This window comes from Choloepus didactylus, chromosome 18, assembly GCF_015220235.1.
Source record: "Choloepus didactylus isolate mChoDid1 chromosome 18, mChoDid1.pri, whole genome shotgun sequence".
Classification (NCBI taxonomy): domain Eukaryota; kingdom Metazoa; phylum Chordata; class Mammalia; order Pilosa; family Megalonychidae; genus Choloepus; species Choloepus didactylus.
In genome coordinates this window covers 45,587,227-45,605,421 of record NC_051324.1, presented here as the reverse complement: position 1 = coordinate 45,605,421, position 18,195 = coordinate 45,587,227, and the positions used below count along the sequence as shown (strand labels likewise).

Sequence of the window (18,195 nt, the reverse complement as noted above, 5' to 3'; positions counted from 1 at the left end):
GGTGGTGTCTGGGGGTGACAGATGTGGGGCTATGTCTGGGTCTTTATACAGTTAGCACAGTGTACGGAGATGTGGTTTGCAGGCATCTGGTGAGATCTGGGTGGTGGGCTGGGATCAGGGGATTGATCCCCTGTAGACCCCAAGGGGTTAGGGAGATGCTGGATATGCAAGATCAGTGCTGGGGTGGGGGTGGGGGATCTCTTCTAGGCCATAGAAGGAAGGACTTCCTGATCCTAATGATGCCTAAGCTTCTGGGAGTTGAGCACCCCTCCCCTCCATCTGGTTTCCTTCCCCCATGACAAATGGTGGGGTTATGGCAAATCTGCTCAAGCTCCCAAGAACTGTGCAGGTGAAAGGGGCTGCACAGCCCACACCAGGTTGCCGAACAGCCATTCGACACAGCCCTAAACATGGACATATATCATGAGCAAGTCGCATCTCAGGCTTGAGACACTTGCGCTAAAGCCACATACAACACCCCCAGTCACACAACACATTCAAGCTTAACCATGGGGGCCTACTTGGCCCACCTTTCAGAACACACAACAGGCACTCAACTGCTTTGAACAGAGGCCCCTCACCTAATACATACAACATATGGGGCAGCAGGACCCCACCATACATGCTCAGCCCGTCGGACCAACAGAAGCCCTCACTGCAAACCCCACATCTGCCTCCCCACCCAGGAAGGGCCAGCAAATTCACATCTTGGACTTCTTGGCTAGGATTCCTGAGCAGGGCAGACAATCCCTCATTTTCAATTTTGGCCTCAGAAGGCCCCAGGGTTCAGTGGTCTCTAATTCCGCAGCTGTGGCCTGTGACCTCGGGGCTTGATCTCAGCCACCTAAAGATCCGTCTTCAGCATTCCCAGGGTTCAGTCTTCCAAAGATGATCCACTTGAGAGGCATGGTCACCATCCCCAGGTTTCCAGATGGTCCTCAGGGGGGTGACGGGAGGTGTGGAGCTAGGCTTTTTTTAGTAAAGGCCATGGAAAGCCAGAATTTGGCTGGAGATGCAGGAGACCTGGGTAACAGCCATCCGCATGGGAGGCTGCCTCAGGGGTAGTGAGCTGTCACTGTCCACTTATCTTGAATGTTGTCAGGGATAAACCAAAATGGCAAAGGGAGGGGTAGGTGAGGATTCCCCTGGAGGCCAGGCCACTGAACATCAAGTGCCCTGGGCCGCACACCAGCACCACGGCAAAGAAAGGCTGCTTCCAGGAAGGGCCCACACTGCTCCCCACTGGCTCTCACCTCTCTGGGACTTCATCAAAGCTTTTTCCCTGGAATCCTGGCACACACACACACCCCCACCCCCCAGTCCATTTAGTATTAGAGTGAGTGACTCAGCAACAAGACCTGCTGGGCACACGGCAGGAGACTAGGGCTGTTAAAGGCCTCTCAGGCCGGCCCCCAGAGGGACAAGAGATTCTCTCTAGGACCCTGGGGACAAAACTGCCCCCACCTGTCACCCCACACCTCCAGGAAACCTTTATTCCCTCAGGTACTCTGCACAGGTTACCTCCTGAGAATAGGGGCCGGGTATCCCCATTGGTTTCGAAGACTTTTCAGGGGAGGGGCATGGGATTCACCCTACCATACCTAACCTATTCTCTAAATTCCTCCAGAGGCCTTGAAAAATACGAATGCGATGGGCAGAACGAACTTGTTGGAGACCCCAGCCCTGATCAGGAAAGCTGGATTCAAAGCATGGGTGCTAAAGGTGGGGAATGGTGGCAGCCGGAATCAGGAGCTTGAGAACTCAGTAGAATATCCCCAGGGCCAGAGGCGGCACCGGTAGGAGGGGACCACCGGGCGCGGGCTGGCGCCTCTCGCCCCTCCCCTCCCCTCCCCAGACAACCAAGAAACCAGGCAGCGGGGCTCCGGGGGCTGCTTTTATGAGGACGACCTGACAGAGGGCATGGTCCGTACAAAACTGGGAACAATACATACATATATATATATATATTATATACAGAGACGCGGTCCCTCGGGGGACCGGACAGGACGGCCGCTGGCCCGAGAAACCGGAAGTGGTCCCGCGGCCCCGCCCACCTGGCTCCGCCCCTCCCTCCCCCGCCTGCCGGGTTGGAGGTGAAGCGCGTGGGCCCGGGGGACCGAGAAAGCTTTCTGGGGGTGAGGGCCACGTCGGGGCGCAGGAAGAGGGGACCAAGAAATACTGATCGATGGCATGGTCTATTTACAGACGTCGGGGAGAAGCCAAAACGGATGAAACGGCGTTTGTCTGTTTTTAAAAAATGAACAAGACCCAGGCTTGGAAAAAGGGCACAAGGAAGAGGCAAAATGAGATGGATTCTGAAAGTGGAGGGGACCTGGGTGTGTGGGGGGGATCTCACCTCCCTTGGTCCAAGCCCCAATTTGGGGTTAAATTGGGGAAACAGAGTCGATTTCATTTAGAAAGCAGGCTGCCAGCAGGGCAGCCCTGGTCTCCAAAAAGATGAGTAGTAAAATTTTGCCCTCCAGTCAAACACTGAAAAACAGTACGGGGTGGGAAGGGGTGAGGCTGAATCCCTGCGATGTTTCTACAAGGCTTCCAGGTGTCGCCCTTCGCAGGGCAGGGCCTGGCACTCGAGAGAAAATGTTCCCCTTGCCTAAGATCAGAGTCTCTGGGGCCAAGCCCCCCAAACTGACCCTCTCTCCTCCCTAGCATTCCCAGGCTTGGCCAGGGACCCTGGACCTGGGAGAGGTGGCAGAACAGTTTCAGGAGGAGGTTATGGCTATTTGGCACCTGGAGGAGGGGAGGCACAAGGAGAAACTGAGGGCTGCTGCCCCAGAAAAGGGGAGCCAGAGACAGGTGTCCTGGACTCTCCCTTTCCCCTTTGCTCACTCATCCTGAAGGATACATGAGAAATCAGTGCAGGGCCAGGCCCAGCCTCCAGGCTCTGGAGTGGATCCTCTCTCTCCCAGGAGGGGACACAGGGACGGGAGGAGATGTTGAGGCAATCCCCCTCTCCCCCAAGCAGGAGGGTCAGATGCAACAGAGACAACACAATGATGGGGGTAGAGGGGGTAGGAAGGGGAAGTGCCAGGAAGCTAGAGTCTCAAGTCCAGAAGCCCAGGGGCCACCCAGGAGCTCGGTGGGCAGGGAGCAGCTCCTAGCTGGCGAGATGCTGGGAGACCCCCAACCCCATGCCAGTCCAGAGACAAAGACTGGAGGTTGTAAAGTCTGGCAGTTTGGTCTGCAGGTGCTTGTGTCCATCCACCACCCAGGCCAGCCCTCGGCATCCCACAGCCTCTGTGCCTCAGCCCCACAGAGCAGGGCAGAGGCCACCTTCCAGCCACCTCTGTCTGCCCGGGCCACCTTAAGTGGGCCTGTGGTGTGGGCCCTCTGGTCCCTGAAGCTGGAGTGGAGGGGTGGGGGAAGTCGGGGCACCTGTCCCCAGGCTGGTAGGGGGCTGGAGTGGAGTATTGAGGACAGGGGAGGGAAGACAATGGGAAGGGATTCATGTCCGGTCAGGGAATGATTCCCGTTAAGTAGAATTGGAATTCCTCAGTGTCTGCAGGTTTCCTTCCAGTTCTGAGATCTGGAAAACAAGGGGAGAAGGGGTCAGACCTGGGTATCAGGCGGGACCCTGTCCCCTCTGCCGCCCTGGTGGGTTCATGACCCTGAGCTCTCAGCCGGCACAGGACACCTCCCCCTCCCTCCAGGGTGTGCAGGGCAGGTGCGTGATGAGGCTTACCTGCTGCTCCCTCCATGGGAGCCTGTCCCTGGGGCGCCCCCCATCCTACCTTATCCAGGAGCTTGTCCATCTCCTCCTTCCGAGCCAGCTCTGATTCTTCCAGTACCCGACGCTGCGCGGTCTCCTTTTTCAAGAACTCGATCTCCCTGGGGATAGGCAGGGCACAGAGTCGTTAAGGGTGTGTGGTCTTGGCCCTGTCATCAGATCCACCTGGGCAGTTCGGCCACTCTCCCTGTGCTTGGGTTGGGAGGTTCCAGGTATTAAAGGCCTCCAGGGCCGGCTCTGGGCTGGCTCTGGTGCACAGTCATTCCGGGCCTGGACACGCCCACCCCAGGGCATCCAACTTCAGGGTTCCTTGCCTCCCTACTCAGCTGGGGGTGGGGAGGCACTGTTACAAAAGGCCTCTCCATTTTCCATGGGCCCGAGGCCCGGGACCCCACCCCACCCCCACCCCGGCCACATACTTCTGCTGGTAGTCCTTGATGAGGCGCTTGGCTTTGCTGTACTTGCGCTCCAGGGCCTGGTACTGGGCCTGGGTCTCCCGCAGGTGCTCGTCCACAGCCTGGCATAGGCTCTGGGCCTCGCCCCAGTAGCCTTCCAACTTCTCCATGCGCTCCTTGTTCTCCTCCACACTCTGCTCCAGCTGGGCCTTCTCCACCCGCCACCGCCCCTTCTCCTGCTCTAGGCTCTGCAGCTGGGAGAGGAAGGCGTGGCCCTGGGTTGGTGGGGGCCAGAGAGACAAGGGGCACCCCTTATCCTGGCACCAGGGCCAGAGTCCAGGGGACTTCTGCAGATAGGGGGCCCGCTGCACTCCAACTGACACGCTGTGGTTGAGCCTGAGGACTGAGGTCCAGAGAGGGAAGGGGTGGGGACCCCAGCCTCAGAACTCCCAGCCCAGGTCCCTGACACTGCACCTCATTTTCAGGGAGGCCGGAGGCCCGTGTTAGTCACTGACTGGCTCCATGACTTGGGGCAAGACAACTTCTGTCTTAATTCTCAGTCCTTCCATCAGTAAAATGGGAGTAACAGCTGCCTTGCCAAGCTCCCAAGGGCTACAATGAGATGGTAGATGTGAAAGAACAAGGCAGGTGAGGGTCACCATTGCTCTCTGTCCCCTCTCTGCACCCAGTCCCTGCTCCTATCACTTTCTCAACAATCCTGACTCCTCTCTCAGCTCCCAACCATCCCAGTGTAGACCTCCATGCCCAACAGATCACTCCTGAATCCTCTGTTCTCTCTCTAGTCACTCTGCTGGGATATGGTCCCACCTCCTCTACCACCTCTGTGTACTTGGAGCCCCAGATTCTGAGCTCCAGCCCAACCTCATTCCCAGCCTTGTCTCCCAGTTCATCATGGGCACCATGCCCAAACCAGACCCCTCACCCTCACAAACCTATGCTTTCTTTCCCAACTCACTCATCTCTTAAAAGGCACCACCAAATCATAGCCACCCTTGCACTCAGCCTCAAGCCCCTGCCTGCCCCTCCAGTCCTGTCTGCTGGAAATGCCCTTTGCTCTCCGTGCCCCTGCCCCTGCAGGTCCTCAGACTTTCCATGTTCCCTCTTGCCACAGGGCCTTTGCACGTGCTGTTCCTGCTGCCTAGAATGCCCCCCATCTGCTTGCCCCCTTGCCTAGTTATTCCCACAAGCTCATCCTTCAGCTCTTCTCAGTGTCTCACTTTCCAGGGAAGTATCCTGGGAACCACCCCACCCCCCACAACAGCACAGCCCTACCCTCACCCCCAGCTGGATCAGTTTTCTCTGCTTTAGTTGCTCAGTCACCCTGTGCTCTCCTGTAGAGCCCTATCTCTTTTTGCAATGATACAGTACTGGTGTGCACAGACCATAGCTGCAAGAGGACAGGGATCAAGTCTTCTTTGGCCCATCACAGCATCTGGAACAGTGTCAGGACCCAGAAGGTGCCCAATAGATGCTTATAAAGTGAATGCATGAACAAACCTTTGACTCGCCCTTCCCTTCATGCTGTGTGCACACTCAGGAATGTGGCCTGTTAATTTTACTTCCGAAATGCAGCTCTAACCTGCGATGGCTAGTCTGATGTGTCTACTTGGCTAGGCCATAGTACCCAATTACTTCATCAAATGCTAATTTAGGTTTTCTGAAAATATTCTGTAGATGTGGTTAACATCTAAAGTTAGTTGGCTTTAAGCAAAAGGTATTACCCTAAAAAATGAAGGCAGGCTTCATCCAATCAGTTGAAGGCCTTAAGAGCAAAAACTGATGTTTCCCAGAGCAGAAATTCTACCTCCGGTCTGCAGCATGAGAACCTGCCTGAGTTTTCAGCTGCCAGACTGCCCTACAGATTTCAGACTCAAAACTGCAACATCAACTCTTGCCTGTTTCCAGCCTATTGGTCTGTCCTATAAATTTAGGACAACCAGCCCCCACAATAGTGTGAGCTAATTCCCTAAAATCCATCTATCTATCCATCCATCCATCCATATATATACACATATCCTACTGGTCCTGTTTCTCTGGAAAACCCTGATTGATACACCCACCATTCCTTTCTGTACCCTCTGCAAGCCTCTGCCAGGATACCACCCAGGGCCTCTAACCAGCTTGTCTACCTCCAAGTCTTGCCCACCCTCGTGGCTCCTCCACTTTGCAGTGGCCTTCTGAAAATCCCCCTGTGGCCATACAGCCCACTCCTGTCCACAGGACGAAGGCCAGAGTCCTTAGGGGGAGTCAGGACCCTTCAAGCCACAGCCCACCCTGGCAATCAGACCTGTCCCCCTTCTCTCCCACAGCCTGGCAGGCCTCCTCTCTACCCCAAATCCAGCCTCCACTCTTGAGCTCATTTCCCTGACAGGAATGCCCTTCCTTCTGTCTTGTCCTCTAAACCCTGCCCTCCTCCAAGGCTCAGCTTCCCTCTCCTCTGTATATGTGTGTGTTGCATGTGTACCCATGTGTGTGTCTGCATGGCCCCCGTGTACCCCTCTCCTGGAAGCCCCACAGGTGCTGGGACTCCTAACATAATGGTTTTTTTTAATATGAAGCCTGTGGATCTACATGCCTGTGAGGATGTTGGCACTCAACATGCCTGTCTGGGGATCTGTGCCTGGCACATGGGGATCTGTGCCTGGCACATGTGTGTGTTTGTGGGTGCCACTGTCTGATGGTGTCAACATCAGCAGCTCTGTGTTGCTTGCCCAGGTAAGAGAAAGTGATGTCCTGTGACACTCTGCAAGACCAGGTGGCCTAATTATGGCTGTGCCTGTGTCTTGCAGCAGAGTTTGGAGTGGATCTGTGCATCCAAGCTGATGCCTCTGCTTGTAATGTCACATGAAGCACGGGTCAGTGTCTCTGTGATTACATCTGTGTAGAGAGGGTGTCTCCAGGAGTCTGTACATGCTGTGTGCCTAGGGTCCATGCTAGCCTGTACCAGTGTGTGTATCCCCAGGTAGTCTGTTTATTTCTGGGCCTGTATGTACAGAACATCTGTAGGACAGTATGGACACGGAAACATCTGGAGTGTGTCTTAACGTGCTTCATTATAATAGCTAATATTGGCCAACTTTTTATTATGTGCCAGACACTGTGCTAAGCACTTTGCATGAAGTGTCTCATTTAATCTTCACAATGACCTTGTGGAGTCAGTACTATTATTTCCCCATTTTACAGATGAAGTGACTGAGACACAGAGCAACCAGCAAGTGGTAGAGCAGATGGGTCCAGTTTGCTTCCGAGTGGCCTGTCCTGTATGTCCCTATAGGTGGTATACGAGTGTCAGCATGCACGTGTGTGTGTGTGTGTGTGTGTGTGTGTGTGAGGGTGGGATCCTCCCAGCCCTCAGACCTGTATCTCACGTGCACACCTGTGCCCTCACCTTTCTTTTCAGCTGCTGGATCTCTGCCTCGGTGACGGCATGCTTGATCTGGAGCTGCGGGAACAGGAAGGTAGGCGCTCAGCTCTGGCTGGGGCTGGGATGCTGTGGGACAGAAGCCTGGCCTGCCCTCGCCCCCCACCACCCAGGGACACGCCCCTCCCACCTCCTTGAACTTGTGCACCAGCTTCTCGGGCTCCATGTCCACAGGGGACAGTGCGTCCTCGTTCTCTGCCAGCTCGAACACCTCAATGGCCATCTCGCCACCCGGGAACGTGGGGCTCAGCTCCTCATCCTCGTCGGTGGCATACTCTCCCGTCTGTGAAGGGAGACGGGGCCACAGCCCCCAGCCAGCCCAGCTGCCTCCAACCCTGATGACCCAGGCCTAGGCCAGCAGCTGTCTGCCCCGTCAGACTGGGAGCCACCAGGGGATGTGGGTTAAGCCTCCCACAACGGACAGGGCCCTCCACAAGATGCATGACTGGAATCTTCCCAACAGCCCCCGGGAATACCCTGAAGGCAAGTATTTTCCCTCATGAGGCTGGGATGCCCAAGGAAACAGCTCATGCCTTCCCTCACACCGGGGGTCCCCTGAGGTCTGAAGCTGTCTCCCTCCTCAGATTAGGTCCCCTGAGGTCAGGTGCTGGGCCTTCCCCTCAGCGGGGGCTCTTTGAGAGAACTGCATTTTCCTTGTAGGACCATCACACTCAGGGTTCTCTGAGGGAAGGGTCTACATCTCAACCCCGGCATAGGGAACGGCGCTTTCGGCTTCCTCATGCTGCCCAGGGAAGGGTCAGAAGCAGAGGGGAGCGGCGGTGCCTCATCCAGCCGCCAGGGGGCCCTACCTCCTCGTCATCCTCCCCGTACTGGGCGTATCTCTGCTCCATCATTTCCCGCTGCCATCGCTCCTGTTCCAGGGTCTGCTGGATGAGCTGGGCCACCTCGCTCTGCTCTCCCGGCCGCTCCCGGCCAATCATAAACCTGCAGGGGCACCGGCATCATCTCCCTGACCCCCATCCTCTCCTGGATAAGGCCACCATTCTTCCCTCTGGTGTTCCCCTTTCCAGACCCAGGCCTCCCAGGGGAGTCCAGAGGCTGCAGAGTGTTAATAATGAATGGGGGAGCCGGGGGCCCTTACTGGGTTTCCTTCCCAGGGGAGGCAAGAAGGCCCAGGAACCCTCCTGGCCAATTTTGGGAAAAGGAGCTATCTGCCAAATTTAGGGTTGGGCTGCTGGGGACACAGGCTCGGGAGCTGCCCGTGTAGGGAGCTCTCCCCACAACGTGCCAGAGAAAACGAGGCAGGGGCCGGGCAGGTGACCATCCCGGCAGGGCCGGGCGGTGGCGTTGTGTCTTGGGTGCAGGCCAAGCCTCTGAGCAGCAGGAAGGGGCGGGATGATGGCGAATGGAGATTAGGATGGAGAGGAAGTAGTGGAACTTCCAGGCACCAGCCCCTCCTCCCCGTGGCCGCCCACATCCTGTTTCTCTCCACCACCCTTTCCTGGGGGCACTGCCCCTCTTGGAGGGGGCCCTGAGTGATCCCTAAAGTTATGCCAGAGACGGAAGGGACACAGGGAAGTTCTAATGCAACCTCCTCAATTTACAGGCCCAGGGAGGAGGACGTCTCCCAGGACTGCACAGAGCTGGTGAGGCGGAAAGGGTGGAGTCTCGGGTGGGGGAACCACAGTTCAGATGGCATTGTCTCTGCACATCTCAGCTCTTCACTGAGAAAGTTGGGCACAGGAAGGGAGAAAGAAGAAAAAGTCTGTGTTATACAGAACAGCCCAGGAGGACTGTGGAGGGAGCAGGAGATGCTGGGCCTTGAGGCCAGAGGGCTGGTGGCCAGCCGTGGGCAGGGAGGACAGGACAGGAAGGCAGGCGTGGGCCAAGGGACTATGGCGACAGCAACTCCTTCAGGCAGGGGGTCCAGGGAACATCCTGTGTATGAGCTAGACCCCCCAGAACCCTGCCTGGATGCGGGAGGTGGGTAGAGTGGCCAGATGGGGCCTGAGCCTCCCGCCTGCTCCCACCCTCCACCCGTCCCTGCCCCCTGGGCCCTCACCGCACTCGGCCCTTGGTGTTCCGGAGCACGGAGGCTGCAAAGCTCTGGGTCACACCCACCAGACTCGTCCCATCCACCTCCACCAGGAGGTCATTCACCTGGATCCTAGGGGAGGCAACGTCAGTTAGGGGGGCTGCGAGGGGCACCGTGGAGCTGGGGCAGAGGGGACCACCCTCCCAGCAGTCCCCCAGGGACTTGGTACTCTGTCCACCTGCACAAAATGCCCAAGGGAGGATGAGGCGTCAGCAGGCCCACCTGGGTGGGCAGGGGGACCCGGCAAGGGAAGTGGACACAGGTGTCCAGGATTGGTGACAGGCACACCTCCTGTCCCCTCCTCCATCCCAGCTGACAGAGTGACGTGACAGCCCCACAGCTGGCTCTGCCCAGGGCCCCCCTGCCAGCATGCTGTGAGCCTTCCTGCACACCCTTTTCAGCACAGACCTGAGTCCAAAGCCAGCCCCCCAGATGCCTGAGGTTCATGTAACACTCTCGCATACACAGCGTCCCCTAGGGTCACCTCACCCTGACATGGTGCACATGCTCCAGTGCTCTCCAGCTGTGGTACCTGGAGCCCTGCTTCTCCACACAAGAAGGGGGAGGTGGGGTGGCCGAGCCCTGGCCATCTTCTCCCTCCACTCCCACCTTCCCCGGCGCTGCAGGCCTTCTCTCGGGGCTCCCACGAGGCCATGGAGTAAGTGGCCTCCTGTAAATAGCTCACTCACTCCCCACACTCCTGTGTGTCTGGAGATGAGTTATGGACATGCTCTCATGTGCACAAAGTCACATATGCACACACACTCCCCAAACCACAAGCAGGCAACAATGGGAAAGGTTCTGCGAAGTTCAAAGTGGGGGCTTTGTGTGGGATAAGTGATGAGTGGGGACTGTCACCCTTCCCTTTCCTGCCACCCCCCCATCCCTCCTAGGCCACAGCAGGCAGAAGTCCCCGAATGAGGCAATGCCGCCTCTCACAACACACCTCCAAAGCCGTCCAGCCCTCCACAGCTCACCTCTGCCACGTGGACAGCGTTTGGATTTGGCTGGATGGTACCTCCAACTCATGACAACCCTGGGGGATACCTGAAAGCGCGGCCCCTCTATCCCCACCCAACCACTCCCACCCCACCCCACTCACACAATCAGAGCAGAGCCACCAAAAGAGGTCCCTGGGCTGGCCCAGGATCCCGGCAGGGCCTCAGAAATTTCTGACCCACAGAACTCACCCCCTTCAGCCACAGATGCTAAACACAGGCACACAAGCACATGTGCAGAGCAGCCCCTCCCCCCAGCACACCCCTCCTATTTTTCCAGCCCCCTTGTACACCTGGACACCCCACCACCACCACCACCGCTCTCCCTGCTCCAGCAATGCCTGCCTGCTTCCAGCTCCGCTGCCAGGAACCTCTTCTACACCACACTCACTCATGTCCACACCCTCAGCCTGACTCACTCCTGTGCATCCTTCAGAGCTCAGGTCAGACATCACTTCCTCCAGGAAGCCTTCCCTAACACCCAGAGAAGTCAAGTCCTCCTGTGTTATATCCTCACAGTTCCCCGTGCTTTCTTCTACATCACTATTTTCAGTCTACTTGTCTAGGTCTGTCTACTGCATGACACTGCAAGCTTCCTGAGGGCAAGGCCCTTGCCACTGACTCCCCAGGGCCTGGCACCAGCCGACGACAGTCAGGGAATTCACAATACTTGTTAAATGAAAAAGAGGATGCTCAAATGTATTCCATCAGGCCTACTCAGTGCCGCTGCTCAGCCAGCACACCCTGAACTGGGACATGCTACACCCATGTTCACCACTCACCCTCACCCTCACCACCCACCCTCCTCCAGTGCCATGAGGGCAGGACCTTCTGCTTTGTTTGCTGCTGTGTCCCTTGGGCCTAAACACACCTGGCACGGTAGTGCCCGATGGCTATCTCACACACCACAGAGCACACAAGTCTCCCAGGAGTGGGCCCGTCCCTGGTGTGGGGCAAGGGGAGGTGGTACCTGCCATCCCGGTGGGCTGCACCGCCCTCAGTCACGGTCTTGACGAAGATGCCCAGCTTCTCCAGGCCCATGTCCGCCCCGGCCCCCATGCCGATGATGCTGATGCCCAGGCCCTCGGAGTCTGTGGAGCAGAGAGGTGTCAGGTGCCAGGCCAGGGTGAGGCTGGGGTGCTCCGGACCAGGGCTGGCAGGGGATGGAGTGAGGGCACCTCCATCCCAAGCCCCTCACGCCAGGGCACAGCCCCCTGTCAGGAAGCCCCCAAGCTCAGGGAATGTCCCACAACAGGGGACAGGACATGGTTCTGTCCATCCCCTCTTTGCTCTCGAGTCACTCCCTGCCCTTTGTTTCCCCCCTGCTGATGTGGCACAGGGAGCAGCAGTGGGCATGCAGGTGAGGCTGAGGGGCTGGGGTGGTGGGCTGTGCGGCATGATGAGGAGGGGTGGGCTGGCGGGGAGGGGGTGGCTTGGTGCAAAGCCTTCTGCTCTTCTTTCTCCCTCAGCCATCGCATCCACAGGCACAGCTTCAATGACCAAAGGCCCCTGACTTCCTCCCCCTGGGCTCCACTCTCCCATCCACACGTGCCCCCCTACCGGCTGTTTCCTGGGCCTCTGACCTCCAGACTCTTGGTCCTCCCCCGCAGCTGAACTCGGTCACTCCCCGACTGGCTGCCAGGCCTGGGAGTCACCCGGCCTCCTCCCTCCCTCACAGCCCCAGCCCCAGAGCCCAAGAGCCACCAGGCCCTCCCTCCGAGTGTCTCTCAGGGGCCCCCCTTTCCCACACTGCTGTCATCACAGTGGTCTCTCCATCCACTGTGCCCCTGCCACCCACCCCCCATTTCACAGCCTAAGTGGTCTTTCTAGAACACCTTCCCCCGCCCCTCAAAGGCTGCCAGTCGGTCTTAAAAAAAAAGACGTTCCTCACAGGGTTGCGTGCCCTCTTCCCCTCACGGTCAAGGTCCAGCCAACCCCACAACCTCTCCTCCCCTGGGGCTGCTCCAAAGGCAGCTCCTTCTGCACAGGCCTCTCTCTCCTCCGCCCCACACAACCCTTAATTCCTCCTCTTCAGATCTCAGTTCACGACCCCCGGCCTTGGGGAATCCCCACCCAAGTCCCCTCAGGTCTCCTGCTAAAGCCACCACCTGCCCTTCCCAGCACCCAGCACAGTGCAGAGAGTATAGTTCCATGTGACTACCCCCCGCCTCGACCTTCCCGAGGGCAGCTGCCACGGCTGCAGTTTGCCCATCATTGTGTCCCCAGCACATAGTCTGGGACCTGGCACCTGAGTGATTAAGCAAATAGTGCTCCATGACAGGGCTGGCAGCAGGTGTGAGCTTGTGCTGGGTGAGAGACCAGGTATGGCTATGGGGTGCTGGCAGGGGAGGGACAGGAGGGCTGCCAAGGGGCCGTGGCAGGGGTAGAAGCCCCTGAGGGCACAGAGCAAAGGTGGTGCTGGGGAGGAGGTCCTGGGTCAACCCCACTGGGCTCACCCTTCTCCAGCTCCACAGGGAAGAGCTCCAACCTCTCCACCCGCTTTTCCAGCTCATACTCGGCGGAGGCGGCCATGGGATCCACATCCTCGTTGCGTCGATCGTAGTCTTCATTGGAGTAGGTGCTGAACACCTGGGGGGACGGACGGAAGAGGGAGCAGCTGTCAGAGGGGCCTGAGGCCAGGAGGGCCAATGACAAGAGCACAAGGGCAGAACTGTGAGAGCAGGCCAAGCCACCCTCCAGTGCTCTGTGCCCCTTCTGCTGTGCACTTCCCCCCACCCCACAGCCACTTGGAGCCAAGGCGGGGTGAAGAGGGGCAGGGAATAGCCCCATCAGATGCCTAAGGAGCAGGTGTGGGGACCCCATCTCCCCCCACTGAGGTCCCTGCCCAGGACACTGTCTCCTCCAGGAATAGGCCCCAGGATGCCCCCAGCTGGCAGCAGCACCCTGGTGTCCCAGCCTTTGTTTGGGCTTGCTGGGTGTCATCCCTACCACCACCATCCCAGAGGCTCCGCCCCACCTGCAGGGGCTCACAGGATTAGATCCCAGCTGGGGGGGCCCAGGTGATCACTTAGCTCAGTGCCCTCAATTTCACAGCCATAGAGAAACGGCTCCGGCCCTTGGAGCCCACCTGTCAGCTTGCAGCAGTCAGTCTGCCCTCCCACACCCGGCCTGCTTGCCCTCACCCCCTGGAGGAACGGGCCATCCATTTTGCAGAGTCCCGAGACCACCCACTTAGTCAGGGGCAGGGCAGGATGAGACCACACCCAGCTTGGTTCCAGCAGGTGAATCACCAGCAACTTTGTCCCACCACACACTTGCTCCAGGCCCTGGGGATGGAAAACTGGTGTGGGACCCTGTGAGCCTGGGCCCTGCAAACCGGCTCTGGCCCACTTTTTGCATCTGGGTCCCCTGACTCTCTGCTCCAGCCAATGGGGTCTTCTCATGCTTCCGTCTTTGTGGTCTCCTAAGTCAGCCAACTACCCCTCCCCAGACACACACATACCCGCCACCATGACCTCCAAATCACACCTTCAGCCTGCTCTGCGCTTTGCCCTCCTGGCTTTCCTGTCAGTTAAATCCTGCTCCCCTTTCAAATCCCGCCCCCTGCAGGAAGCTCAGGCCTCAGTGAAGGGGCCACAGGCCACCCCCACCTCCCCCCACAGGTTGCCCAGGGCCACATGCCTAGCCCTTCAGAGCACCCCAGGCCCAGTCCCACCTCCCCGGGTGGCAATCTGGATTTGGGCTCTCTGTCCTCAGCAGAAGCCTCCACCCCCTCCAAAAAGGCAACAATGTCAGCTTTGGAGCTCAAGACCCTGGACCCACTGTCCCAGAGTAGGGAGGAGGAAATCCCCAGCAAGGTCAAAAGTCAGACACATTAGCGCCCCCCTCCCCCCGGGCTCTCACACCGGTGAGCACCAGCCACCAGGGAGCCGGGAAGCACTGCTCCAAATCATGTGCTATTTTTTACCAAAAAATCAGGGTAATGTCAAATATAGAAGGAAGCCCAGGGCCTAGGATGTAAAGAGCAAACTCTATCTCTGAGGGGATCAGGCTGCTCAGAGAAACGGGGGGGCGGTGGGTGGTTGGGGGGGGTGGTTCCTGCCTCCCTCTGTGATTTCCACTCCTGTCTTCGGTACCCCAAGAAAACCCCGACGAGGGGTTTCTCAACGCCTCCAGAATCTCATGCCTCCAGATTCCAGGAAGGGGAGAGGGGAGGTGATGGGACACCTGAGGCCCCAGCCCAGGGGAAGGGGCTGGTCTGGGAGGAGGTGGCCACCCACTTTTAACCCTTCAGGCCTCCTGCTGGGGTGCAGGGTGGTGAGGAGGGACAGAGGTTGAGCTCCTCTGGGGCAGGTGACTGGAAACGTGGGCAGCTTCAGGATCCAGGAGTACTTATAGAAACCTCAAGCAAACAGATTGGGGGGATGGTGCTAGGGCCAGGGGACAAGCTGTGCAGGGTCCAGGCAGAGGAAAGTCCACGGGCCTAGGTACCCCAGGAAGCAGACCTGGGGTCCTGCACGGCTGAGCCTGAGGTGGTGAGAAAGAGCTATTAAGGCAGAATGTGCCAGCCAGAGCCGAAGGTGGAGGGGATGGGGATGGCCTGGGGTTCTGAATTCTCCCCTCCCCCTTAGCATGGGCTGAGGATCTCAAAGCACAGGTGCAGCTCACAAACCAATCACCAACAGCAGTAGTGGGGATGGGGGAGGGGACAAACAGGGGCTCAAAAAGGGGCAGCTGCAGCCCCTCTTGCAGGGCACCCAGGGAATGTGGCATGAACATGCAGGGACTGCCTCGGCCAAGGCCATGGGAGTCTGTCCTAGTTAGCAGCCATGACCAAAGGTATGCCCGCTGGCTGCTGCTAGGCACCCTGGGGGATTTCCCAGCCCCCACCCCCCTGCCCGGGAGAAGGCCTACCCCCCTGAAGAGCGACCCAAAGTGCTCCCTCCCATGGAACAGGGGACCTTTGGTAGCAGGCCAGCACTGACCCCACGGACAGAGCCCCAGGGCTAGCCCTCCCACCACCAAGTCACATGGCCCCAGCTCAGCCAGCCCTCACAGACCAGCTTCCCTCTTTCACTTCTGCAAAGTTGGGGTGGGGGCTACAGGCAGGAGACAAGGGCTGCAACCCTGTGCATCTTCGTTTTGGGAAGTTCCTGGCTCCCGCTCCCTCCCTCCCTCCTCTGTTCAGCCGCTGGCACCCTATCGCGATCCTGATCCTGTGGAGGGGGCAAAGCAGAGAGTGTGAGGGAGGGCTCCCCAGAGAACAAGGGCGCGCGCACGCGCACACACACACCTTCCCACCTCTCGAACCTTAGCCTCTGGTCGCCCCAGGCTTTGGAGGAAGGCATGGCCGGGAGAGGGAGGGAAGGCAGGTGTCCCCGGACCCGCAGGGCGGGTGCGACCGGAGCGCTGGGCGGGCCTGCAGGGGAGGAACCTTACGGCAGGTCGGGGCAGGCCACCCCCGCCCCAGGCCTGAAAACCGTCCCTCCTTGACAAACAGCTGGTACGCCCCCCTCAGAGTGGTAACTTCTGGGAAGGGGGCTGGGTGGTAGGAGCTGACTCAGCCTGCCAAACCCGGCTGGCGGGGCGGGGGCGACGGCGCGCACGTGGCAGGGGCGGCGCGGGGGAAGGGAGTGGGGGCTCACTCACTTGGATGGGCGCCGTGCTGAAATGAATCTTGCGGCTCGGGGCCGGGTCCTCTTCCTCCGAGAGTCCCGGGATCTCCACGCACCCCGACTCGGGCTCGTAGGGGGGCTCCCCATCCTCCTCGTCCTCTTCGTCCTCCTCCTCCAGGGCACTGCCCCCAGAGTCCTCCCCGAGCCCACTGTAGGCGCTCACGTCCACCAGTCCGCCTCCGAGAAGTCCTCTTTCTTGGACTCATCCACCTCCTCGGGGCCCACGTCGGGGGCCCGGTCATTGCCCACCCCCTTCTCTGGCGCCGCCGCCGCCGCCGCCTCCTCCTCGGAAGCCGCTTGGGGCTTCTGCTCCTCGGGCGCAGGGCTGGATGTGGTTGCCACGGTGCTGCCATTCTCCAGGGCCGCGTGGACCGTCACCTCCGCCTGGATCACTTCCCCAGGCGCCGCCTCGGCCTCCGACTCCCCGCTCTCCTCCACCTCCACAGGCTTAATCTTGCGCACCTCCCGGGGCTTGGGGGGCGGCCGGGCGGGGGCCACTCGGTGCTGCGGGGGCTGTTGCCCTCCGGGGCCGCGTTCCTTCTCGGCCTGGGCATCCCCCGACGGGGCGGGCGGAGGAGGCGGTGGCTGGAACACCCGGGACCGCTTACTGACCAGCTTCGAGTTGACCTGAGGGAGGCCGGCGGCCGCGGCCCTGGGGGGCCCAGGCCCACGGTGGAGGCCGGTCCTCAAGTCGGCCTTCTCGAAGACGGCGCTGAGCTGGCTGACCGTCGGCGACACGGCGTCGGCGTCCAGCTTGTCTAGCGCCTCGGTGCTGCCGTTGAACCGCACCACGACGTCCAGCTTCCGGTCCTGCAGGCCGGCGCGCTCCTGCCTCAGCAGCCGCCGCGCCACGGCCTCCTTGTCGCCGCCCGTGGCCGCCGGGACGCTCCGTTCGAACAGCTTCCGCGTCTCCTGCAGCCGGGAAGGCGGGTGCGGCGGCGGCGCTGGCTGTGCCGAGGGCGCGGGCTTGGAGTCGAAGCGGCTCACGCGCTCCGACACGCTGGTGCCCAGCTTGAGCAGGGCGCTGTGGTCCACGTTCTCGTTCAGGCTGCTGGCCCGCGGCAGCGACAGGCGCACGCCGCGCTCGGACGCCCGCGGGGCCTCGGCTGGGCCCGCGCCGCCGCCCGCCTCGCCCGGCGGCCCCGCCGTTGTGCCCATCTGCAGGAACATACTTTTGATGCGGTGGACGTTGGAGCCATATTTCTTGTGGTGGGCCGCCTTGGGAGCCTCGTCGGGCCCGGGCGCGTCCGGAGGCTTCAGTGCCTGGATGCCTGCCTCGTAGGCGCTGCGGTGCGGGGAGGCGCTCCGGAGGGGACCCCCGGGCCCCCGCGGCTCCGTCTTCATCATGGTGGGGGGAGCCGGATTCGCATGCCCCCGCTCCCCGCTCCCCCCCTCCAACAGGCTGCTGGACAAGTCGCGACCACCGTCCCCCTCCTCCCCAAAAAGAAACCCCGAGAGGCCTTTCTTAGGCTCCCCCTACAACCGAGCTGCCAAAAACAGTTAGCCGTGCTTAAAAAAAAAAAAAAAGGAAAAAAAACGTCCGCGCGCCCTGTGTGGGTCGCCTCCCCCAATCAAGCTGCCGAGACAGTCAGACCCTCTTAAAAAACCCAAGCGGCCTGGTACGCTCGCCCCCACCCTAAACAGAGAAGCAGCGGCCGGGGACGGTGGGACCGTGCGCCCTGCCCCCGAAGCAGCGGCTGCGGTGCCGGCTCACATCGTCCGAGGCGGTGTCAGCGGGGCTGGCAGCACGGGCGGCCCCCACCCCGTCCGGGGATCTCCGCTCCCGGGACACCGGGCACTCCGGCGCCCATGGCTGCTCCGCCGGCCCGGGCCGCTCCGCCGCCGCGCCTCCCTCCCTCCCTCCCTCCCCCCCCCGCGCCCCTAGCTTCGGTCTTTCTCTCGCTCTGCCCGAGCGGCGGCTGC

The 18,195-nt window shown here is 60.0% G+C and overlaps 1 protein-coding gene across 1 annotated transcript; it reads right to left on the bottom strand.

The window, feature by feature from the left end:
- Positions 1-1,880: 1,880 nt before the first annotated feature.
- PPP1R9B (protein phosphatase 1 regulatory subunit 9B) lies at positions 1,881-17,759 on the bottom strand. The gene is given in 11 exon segments (XM_037808282.1): positions 1,881-3,544; positions 3,750-3,846; positions 4,165-4,394; positions 7,550-7,603; positions 7,713-7,865; positions 8,392-8,527; positions 9,606-9,710; positions 11,607-11,727; positions 13,093-13,225; positions 16,247-16,443; positions 16,446-17,759. Coding segments are annotated over 11 exon segments (2,454 nt in total). The 5' UTR covers positions 17,620-17,759; the 3' UTR covers positions 1,881-3,490.
- Between the last annotated feature and the right edge of the window lie 436 nt (positions 17,760-18,195).